Source organism: Syngnathus floridae, chromosome 20 (assembly GCF_059516105.1).
Source record: "Syngnathus floridae isolate MCC-2025c chromosome 20, RoL_Sflo_1.0, whole genome shotgun sequence".
In the NCBI taxonomy this organism is placed as follows: Eukaryota; Metazoa; Chordata; class Actinopteri; order Syngnathiformes; family Syngnathidae; genus Syngnathus; species Syngnathus floridae.
In genome coordinates, this window is record NC_142432.1 from 2,381,197 (window position 1) to 2,391,551 (window position 10,355).

General features: G+C 43.5%; 1 protein-coding gene across 1 annotated transcript; it reads right to left on the reverse strand.

Annotated features, from left to right (window-relative positions):
- Positions 1–2,672: 2,672 nt before the first annotated feature.
- arxa (aristaless related homeobox a) lies at positions 2,673–9,313 on the reverse strand. Its single transcript, XM_088363517.1, has 5 exons — positions 8,987–9,313; positions 7,486–8,056; positions 6,583–6,628; positions 4,279–4,610; positions 2,673–3,868 (listed from the first exon to the last, which is right to left on the reverse strand). Exons 1-5 carry the CDS (start codon positions 9,150–9,152, stop codon positions 3,607–3,609), a joined length of 1,377 nt encoding a protein of 458 aa, XP_088219643.1. The 5' UTR covers positions 9,153–9,313; the 3' UTR covers positions 2,673–3,606.
- Positions 9,314–10,355: the final 1,042 nt, after the last annotated feature.

Genomic DNA, 10,355 nt, shown 5'->3' on the forward strand with positions numbered 1-10,355 from the left:
TAAAGTTTAGTCCATTAAGTCTTCTAGTATTTGCCACCAAATATTCGTTGTTAATGCATTCAATTGAATTCCTGTTCCTGTCCCGCTGTTTACATTTCCATAAACGCTGGCCGCCTCACAAATCACTTGAAACCATTGTGACCTGCAAAGGCAGCCTGAAGTGGACCGAGCACTTAAATCATGATTCGCAATGAATCGAACATGCTGCGTGCCAGCCAAAGTGTGTTTGAGTTGCAAGAACTTTACATATTTATTTAATTCTTTCGTCTCCTCCAGCTGCTCAGCTTGTTTGATTTTATTCTTTTTTTGTTTTGTTTTGCTCTTTGGATCTAATCAGCCACATCTCCCAGCAGAAGCCTGCTATTCTCACAAGCAGCGAGGGCCTTGTTTTGTCCCGGTCCCGCCGTAAACCAGTCAAACGGAGTCCCCTCGTATTAATTCGACCCCGCTAAGCTAATAAGGTCGAACAAGTCTTTTTGTATTGTGGTGTTAAGCTTTATTGCTTGTCGTTTTGACCAGCGATGGACAAGGTAGGCTTTGATGAGGGAATTAGTCCTCCATTCTGTGGCTGTTATTCATAGCGCGCTGGAACTACAAGCGACCGAGAGGGTGTCAAAAGGAGAGCTGGTCCTATTGCAAAGTGTCTCCCTTGTTGGAGCTGAAAGGCCGGTTATGAGACGATAAACCGCTTAATACACTGAGCTAATTGGATGAGAGCAAGGGAGACGAGGAATTAAGGGGCAACCCGAGAGGGGAGCGGAGTGCCGTGGCCCCCGCTATTCAGCTCTTTCACCGGGGCCCGGGGAGGGGAGTGGGGGCTGTTCATCAAAGCGCATTGGAAGCGACCGAGTGAGTGAGGACTGAACCGGCTGAGGCCGTGGAGTGATTGGACCTATTCACCTCTCTGCTAGAGACGTGGTGTGAGAAATGAGGGCCCGGGAATCTAAATCAGGGGCCAAATCAAGTCCACAAGGAGGTGGGAAGGAGGGAGGGGTGGGTATGGGTTGAGGTAAGTACGGCATCCAGTGGGAGGGACACCTAGATTAGCCTGTCTAGGAGCTAGCAAGAGGGATGTTTTCAATCACTAAATGCAGCACTTCAAATAGATGACTTTGTTTTTGCTACACCTAAAAAATGTGGTTATGAAAATCTTGATATTAAATTCATTTTGTGATCACAAATTATAAACAGCAAAAAAACAACTCTAATCGAAACACGGCATTTTGATTGATATTGTGTTTGTGGAACTTAAGCAGCAAAAATTCACCCGTTTTACTACATCTGAGGGGGCGGCCATTTTGCTACTTGCTGTCGACTGAAAGTGACATCACAGAATTCACAACCAATCACTGCTCAGCTTCAAAAAACCTGGTGAGCTGTGATTGGTTGTGACATGAGAACTCTGATGTCATTTTCAATCGACAGCAAGTGGCAAAATGGCCGCCCCCTCAAATGTATAAAAACCAGTCGATTTTTGCCTGTTTAATTCATATTCAGTGTTTTGACTGGTTGGGCTGCACAGAACATTAAAATTTAGGGGTTGACTTTCCCTTTAAATGAATGGAAATGCCATTATTGTCATCCCCACATTACGCCACTGCTAATTGACATGAGTCTATGGAATAATGCCGGCGTGCCTCCCTTTGAGGCTTTGGCAGCTAATCCCAGCAGTCAGTGCATTCCTTATCTTGAATGAAAACAGCTAACAAGTGTGACTTTCTAATGACTATTTCTCTCTAACACGCATTTCCCTTTTCTCGCCTTTTTGCATTGCAAAGAATATTTTAGTTCACTGCCAGCGGGTCATCTGCACACACACACACACCACCCGAGGCCTTCTCCATATATTAGCGACAAATTGCTTTGCTATTCATTGTTCGAAATAAGATCAAAGCTCCTCAAGGGAAAACCTGTCCACTCATTTATATATGTCTAAAAAATATACAAGCATCATTTTCCGGCAGCAGCTGCGTCTGAATATCTGACGAGTAATTTGCCCAATATAACTCTTCCCGCCCTCGTGGGCTGTGTTCTGATTCCCTCTTGTTTGGAGTAAATTGAGTGATTAACAGGTGTCGGACCTGTAAAACAAGTCCACCGAGGGAAGACGGAGATTTTTTTTCTTTGCGCCATTCAATCAAAAGAAGGACTAAATTAATCCTCAGGGTAATTTCACGCGATTTACACGGGCACCAAAGATGGGTCAAACGGAGGAGAATGCGCATTGATTGCTGTAATAGTCCCCGCATCAAGTGAGATCCTCTTTGGGAGGGGGGGAGGAGGAGTAGGGGGGGGGGGTATTAACCATGCGAGGTGGATATGCGTGAAAGCCGACTGATGAAGTGGTTTGTTACTTCATTAATAACAAAGAGGACTCACTTCCAGCGACACGGCATTACAGATGTTAAGACCAATTTAGCGCCTCTAAGCCTTTCTTTCAAGGAAGTTTTGTCGCCACCCGCCCAGCTAAAGTGGTGGATCTAATTGAAAACTCCTCGCCTTTGTGCTTCCTTTCACATCTTGGGGATTAAGCTCATGAATATATGGTCTATTTTGTCAACTTGCCTCAAGAGGAGAGACACAAATGAAATATGTCACCCACTTCTTTTTTTTTTTCCCTGCCCCACATGCAGCAAACACAAAATCCTCTAAGAATTTTAAAACCCAAAAGATCTGCTCATAACACTTTTTATTAATAGTTCTATAACATTTCACGTCATTTCAGCCCTGAATGAAGAACTCATTTCATCAAGGTCATTTATTCAGATTAGACATCTCAGTGGGAAGGGGTGCTTTGGACATAAATAATGATCTAAAAATCTAATCATTCCTAGAACACAGATGAAGTTCTACACAGGGCGACATTCATCACACACTACACCGAGTGCAAATTATCAAAACATCCCAAGCCTCCTGAAATATACACAAGCTTCTGTTTTGAAAATGGATCACTTTTTTTCTTGTATGTTGTCCTCCCTCTTTACATAATATGTACAGCTTTCTTTCACGCAGTCATTTGTGACATCCCAGCTGGTGTGGCCTGAGGACAGGTGAGCAGCGTGAAAGGATTAATGCTTGAAGAGAAGACATAAGTCAGGTCTGTGGACCAGTTTCCTTTGGTTCTGTGTGGTCGGGCAGGTGGCCGGCCCGCATCGATGCCTTCATGTGAGCGGAAGCAGCAGAGCAACAGTGTGAGTGAGTCTTTTTCTATTTTTTTTTTTAACTCATGCTTCATAATTTGGTTACATTCGATCTACTGTATCTTAATATTAGTTGTTGCAGTGCTTTTTCATGACATTTTGTTATAAAAACTTCTTTAGTCAAGCGCGGGGAATCTTTAGTCTTTTCCATTTCAGAAACCAATTTTGTATAAGGTGAAATGTCATATATGGGTCTATTTAATATTTTGAATGATGGCATTTGTGACTGTGTTTGTATGGACACTTTTGGATGGGCCAGAGAGTCACCCACGCTTGCTGTGTCTTCTGTTTTTAGTCAGTGTTTGTGTGACTTTGGTCGTGCTACTATGTTGGGGGTCAAAGAGCTCCAACGTTCGGAGTGGCAAGGGGGTATGGTAGAGCAGGAGAGAGGGAGGCGTCAATATGTTCAGCACACCTCCTTCCCCGTGGCGCCGGGGGGGAGGATGTTGATCTGGGTGAGCTGAGCCGAGTGTTCCTTGGCCTTGAGGCGCAGGGCGGCGATACTGGAGGCCCGACGGTCAGCCGCAGCTGAGGATGAGGGGGCGGAAGAGGGGGTCGGGTCTGGGAGGATGCTGCCGGCGTGGGAGCTGTCCACAGGTGGAGCGGGCTGCCGCAGGAGCGCGGCGGCGGCGGAAGCACTGGTCAGAGGACCCATACTGGAGAAGAGCCTGCATCCAAAAATGTGCTTATAATTCCTCTCCAAGCTGAAGCTCCTTTGACATCAGAATATGAAAGTGTGATGGCAGAAGCGCGGGAAGACACATTTCCAGTTAATTGAGGCTTTCGGTGTCCCAAATGAGGAGCTAATTGTGACATGTGGTGTTTGCAGTGTCAGCCCTCTTCACAGCTTGTTTTGCACGATCACACATTTGGTTAATTTATTAAGACATTTGGCAGTGATTACACACCACACTGCGAATGGTTAGCAGTGAAACACATTTCTAATCAGACGCTAAGATAAATAGCAAAGTGTGAAAGCATCTGGCGTTAGTCAGAGTGCTTGGAGGGTGACCTGCTCCTGCTCACAAAGTGGCTTGGGTATACATAAATGAATAGAAATAGGACAGGTGGAGCTCACCTCCCAAAAGTGGGCCCGATGAAAGCCGGGTGGCGAAACATGGCGGCCGTGCCCAGAAAAGTGCCCAAGCCCAGCGGGGTGGCGAGAGGCGGCGCGGAACCGTTGTGGTGTGGCGGGGCGAGGCCGGGGAAGGCGGCGGCGGCGGCTGCGGCTGCCGTCCACGCCGACTCCAGGGCGGGGTGCGGGTGAGGCGGGAAGGGTCCTCCTTCCAGGTAGTGGCTGAGAGGGTGGCCTGCTGCCAGAGGGCCCGGGAAGGGCAGGCCCCCTGGGTGGGCCTGCACACCCGCCTTTTCACGCTTCCTCCACTTGGCCCTGCGGTTCTGAAACCACACCTGGAGGAAAACAAGCAATGTCATTTATTTATTACACTTTTTTTTTTTTTTTAAGCCTGGAAAAAAAATGGACAACTCTCAACAAATCACAAATAGTTTTTTTATATTGATAACTTTTTTTTATAATTTTTTGTATTGCATCTCATATGATGATGCAGATATTTTGGATAGTTTAAATCATAGCAGGATTTTTCATTGTTATTTTTCATTTATTTGGTTGCCTTTTTTTAAAATATATATATTTTTGAGCAGGGGGGTTTTTGTGAAAATGCTTCATTTGAATTATTCGTTTTAATTTTTATACACATATAGTATTTGTCAAGTGAAATATAAAAAAGTATTGTGTCTTCTATACGGACAAACAGAAATACCAAAATGCATCTAAAATGAACTCTGAAAGCTTACGTATGATATAATTGACAAAGACAATAATAAACAATAGTTCGTTATTAATACATTTAAGATGTAGTTTATTTTAATTTTGAACTGCATTCTTTTCATTTGATCTCATTAATGAAAATGTTTTTTCAATTTTACTTATTTATAACCTTGCAGCACAGCAACGATTAATTGCCTTCAAGAGTATTAAATGTTGTTGTCCTTTTCAGGTGGAGGACTGGAATTACGGTAATTAGGCGCAAGGTAAGCCGTGCCAACTAACAGCTCCTTAAATCTACTATCTGTCTAATTAAACCCTGTTTTTTGTAGCCGGGCTTAGGGTGGAGGGGGTTGGTCGAGGTAATTAAAAGCTCTGTTGACTAAAGACCCACAAAATTGCCGCTGAACTGGCTCCAATGACAATTAATGCGCTTTAAATTAAATTCTTTAAAGCGATGTCGAGCAAGTGGGAGTATTTAACTTTCCCACGCACCCACTCTCGCTGCTGGCCAGTTTGCACTGCAGACGCACAAAGAGCAAAATGTCAACAGGAGCAAAGTGATTGAGCGACAGGGACAGTACACGCGCACGCACTATTCCCAGAGGGCTATTTAGCATTACACAGCCCCGGTGGAATTTATGAGTTTTTATCACCTCCTGATGGCGCCCGCTAAGTGATTTGTTCACCTACAGCCCCCTAAAGAGACATCTGTTGTATCACCGTCGGCTATTGACCCTCCAGCCGTGTTTGAACTGTCTCTGTGGTTATGAGCCCCCGCTTTGGACATTCACGCGCAGGCTTTCAGTGCGCTAGCGCAAGAGTGGGCCGCAAAATAGGGAGGGGGGCGGGGGGGAGGATGAGGTAGGAGCAAACACCTTTAATGGCCTCTCATTCGCTCCCAAGTGCAAAGCGTGGGATCAATGCGGGTCTAACTGCAATCACAGAATAGGAAATCAAATAGCATTACCCCCCCCCCCACTCCCTTCCCACCCTCCCCTCTTTTTCCCTTCTGATGGGAATCCAAACAGCGACATGATGTTTACTTGCGCACTAAGTGAGCGCTTTATGAATCGCTTAATTGCCGCTAAAAAGCGATCACGCGTGGGATAAAGCACCAATAACCGGAAGTGGCCCTTGTCGAGCGCACGCTCTTGGTTGACTCATCTGCATTAAACACGCTTTAAAGTCATAAATGAACGCCTCTAATTTCCCACTCAGCCGTGACGCATTTAGTATCCGGAAGTTTCAGATAATCAAAATGAAATGATAAGAATCTTAATTGGCATACATCTTTAAAAAAATTAAATAAAATTGCAGAGTTGTAATTTTAACCACAAGGTGACAGCATATTCAAAATTGTCAAACTGCATCTTAGTGAAAGGTATTTATATAGTCGGTCAGTGTTTATGAGAATTATCTTTAAGGCAAGATATCTATTTAAATTAATATTGCATCATTTTATCGGCTATGCATATTTGACTGCCCCCCCTTCAAAACATTCCCGTTTCCCCGACTTGGATTTTTCCTATTAAAGTGAGTCGTGACGTAATAACACAAGTTATTGTACTTTTAACATTAGAGATAGACACCTACTTGCACTCGGGCTTCGGTCAGATCCAAACGCATGGCGAGCTCCTCCCTGAAATAAAAGAACAAAGCGGGGAGAAAAAAAAAATCAGCGTTTTGAATTGTTTTGTCCTGTCCTGTTGTGCCCTGTCAACAACAAAAGCGGCAAAAATAGCCTTGATTTTTCTTCAATTTTTCCTTTTTCTTTTTCTTTCTTCTCCCACTTGCTAGAACTAAAAGACATCATTGCACATGTTCTATTTTGCCTGTCTGCAATACGTGGAAATAGGCCTAGTGATTGTTAGATTTTTTTCTTTTTCTTCCCTCCCTCCATCTCGGCCCTGTCACTGTAACAACATAATGGCTGGAATAATGACATCCAAACGAGTCTGCCACGCACAAAAGCAATTGAAGCTCCCTTCAGCTGCCGTGCAAATTAGACCCGCAAAGTACACCGTGAAAAAATATGAATACTGTAATCCTAATAGAAATATGTTGCAAAAAAAGATTGATTTTCAAGAAAAATAGGCTGTATCAATTCTAGAAGACAAATTAAAATCAGTCATGCTGGATATATGAATTTACAACCCACCTGCCAAATAGTTATTATAATTATTTTTTCCCTGCATTCGTTTATTTAAGAATGTTTGATAGTTACTGAAATGTAATTTGGGGATTTTTTAAAAATAGTTTGGGAATGATTTACTGATTGAAATCGCTTCTAATTCACGCATTAGTTAAGTGAAGAATGCATGATATGTTGCCTGTTTTAATTCATTAGCAATTATACTCTATATACATATTTTTTTCTCTTCCAATAATAACATAAAAATAGCAGTACTGATCATTTAGATAATTCGCATCAACTAAAATGAGTTTTTTGTCAGTAAAAAACAATATTGCGCAGGCAAAATAAATGAAGGGCGTTACCTGGTGAAAACGTCGGGGTAGTGCGTCTTTTGGAAAGCTCTCTCCAGTTCCTCCAGTTGGTAACTGGTGAAGGTAGTCCTGTATCGTCTCTGCTTGCGCTTCATCATGCCCTCCTCCGAGTCACTGCCCGCCGACAGACACACGCTGTCCTCCCCGTCCCTCACGTCCCCGTCCCCGGCGTTTAAACCCTCTCTCTCCTCGTCTTTGGGCGACGGGCTCGCAGCCGCGTCTCCGCAGCTCTCCTCCTCCGTCTTCACCGCGTCTTCGTCGAACTTTAACGCGCCGAGCTCCACCAGGCCCGGCGCGCCGCCGTCTTCCGAGCCCTCGCCGGGGCTCCGTTCACCCTCGGGCTGGCTCAGGGTCGCGTTCTCCCTATACGACTTGCTGCGGCTGATGCTCACCTGCGGCGCCTGGATTATTTTGAGGCTCTCAGCAGCGCCTTCCAGGAGGAGCCGCTCGCGCTCCAGCTTGTCTGCCTGCTCCTGGAGGTATTTGCCTCCAGGGCCGTATAGGCGGCGGAGCTTCGGGGGCAGGTGCATGTCAGCGCTCAGAGAAAGCTCTTTGGTCGGCCCTGATCAGAAAAACGCGTTAATTCGTAGAACCCGAGCTCCTCATAAAATAAAAATGTGTTACTTAAATAAAAAAAATACTAAAATTCCGGTTCAAAGCCAAAAATATCAAAGGATGCTTATGTGCTGCATGCGAGGTGCCCTTTGAGCAAGGCACCGCCCCTCTTTCACTCTGACATATTGTATACCCGCTTGTGTGTTAGTTGGTTCTATATAGGGTGTGTAGCACAGTGTAAAAATGACATTTCCATCGAAGGATTATAATGAGCGCGATTTAAAAAAAAAAAGTTACTTTCACAGCTTGATTGTATTTCCTATAGCCCGCCCCCAAACACACTTAACCTCAAAAAGCCAATTTAACTTTATTCAGTCCATTGCAAAACAATTATCTGCACTCGAATATTTTCCATACTACTTAAGCCACCCATAATAATTAATTTATGTACAAACAAAACGGTCGTGTTTTTTATGATTATTTACAATGACTAAACGCAACATAAATGGACCAATTAATCAAATAGCTAGAATTTTAAATTAAACAACATGACAGCAGCACAGTAAAGATAATAAAGAATTGTTTTGGCTAAAACATATCAAAGATATTTAAAGTCGTTTGCTGCATATTTTTTTGTGCTTAATGCAATTGTAAAAAGAATATCAGCTTTGTTTTTGAAGATCTAACTTTTACCAAATGAAAACATTGTAGTCCCTTAAGGACACTTAACAGGTGAGCATAAGGTAATAATGGAAAAACATATTTGTGTGTTTTATTTTTATAGGCGTTACTCACAAAATGTATTAACTTTAAACGTGCAGTATAGAAAATAGCACAAATGTAGTTATGACAATAAAAACACGTGTATAGCTCACTTCTTTAATTTGTTAATTTGCAAAAGTTAACGCGTAAACGGCAGGAAAAAATTCCAACGTACCCTCCGGCGTCTTGTCGCTCTCCACTCTTGCGGGCAGGGCGCTTATAAGTCGGACCCTGCACGGGCTCCGGCGCCCCAGAATGCTGTCAATGCAATAGGAGGAGAGCAACGTGGGGGACTTGCCACCCTTCCTCTCGTGGAGGTCCTCGTCAAAGTGGCCGCTCATGTCGATTCTTCTCGGGCCACTTCGTGTTTCGTCTACTGCGGTCAAGACGGGGCTCGCCTGCCTCGCACCTCGCTGCGTTTCCACAGCTCTGTCACGCACAGTTGCACGCTCGCGAACACGCACGTGCTGGCTCGGTAGGCGCCTCCTGATTGGTCGATGGGGCTGAGCGCGCATGTGTTGAGGGAGACTCGGAGGAGCAGCTTTATATATTTTACATTAAGGTTAATTTGAGGGGAGGGCGACAAACGCTGACATGGAATACACGGAATGAACCTTAATCTTATTTAGACTGTTATTGTATCACTTAATTGGACTGAGTGAGACCAAATATTTTCTCCTGACTTACAAACTCTGTTTTATTCAAACGGATAAATACCTAATGCATAAAACAATGTTATTTTTAAGTGGCAAGTGCCTGTGGGAAAATGGAAAAAAACAAATACATTCTTTTACATTATACATATATTTTTGTTGCATCTATACCCAGTCTTATTTTACCATAATATAAACAGGTCCTTTTAGAGCGGTATCTATAGGTCTGCTACAAAAATAAAAAATACTGAATTTCCCAATTGCTTGCCTAGTACAAAAAATATAAGAAAACCTCATGACAATATATGATCTATAAAACAACAGCAGCAATAATGTGAATATAAGATTCATAGCGATATCATAATGCAAATTTGAATAATACATTGCTTTTATTCTTTTAGATTGGAAGCCCGGATAAAGTATTTTTACATCATGTGATCATGTAAGTAATTGCTTGACATTTTTATCATGATGACATTTCCCTTTCATAAAACTATGGAGAATGTACTGTATATGTGCTGCATGCTGGCTGTCACTCTTGCTCTCTGCTGGAAAAAAGGGCCTGACTTAATATAAAGTGAGGGTGATGAGGTGCCGCAAGGGAAGCCGGGATTGCACGCGGGGACTTCACCATGCAGGGAGGTGGTGGTGGTGGGGGCTTTAGATGGAGAATGTAATTTTAAATGAAAGTCTATTTAACCCGCTGTGAATGGCGTGTGACCCCTATCCTCGCCTCAAAGCCCATCACTGTTAAAAGGATCATTTTCAGAATTCAATCCAAAAACTTGAGCAAGCTGCAATTTACTCTGCCCCTTTCCTTTCTTTCCTTGTCTTCTTCCCCCTCCGACAGAAGAAAGAAGGTCCAAAATTGCTCACAATTCCCAATTTTCC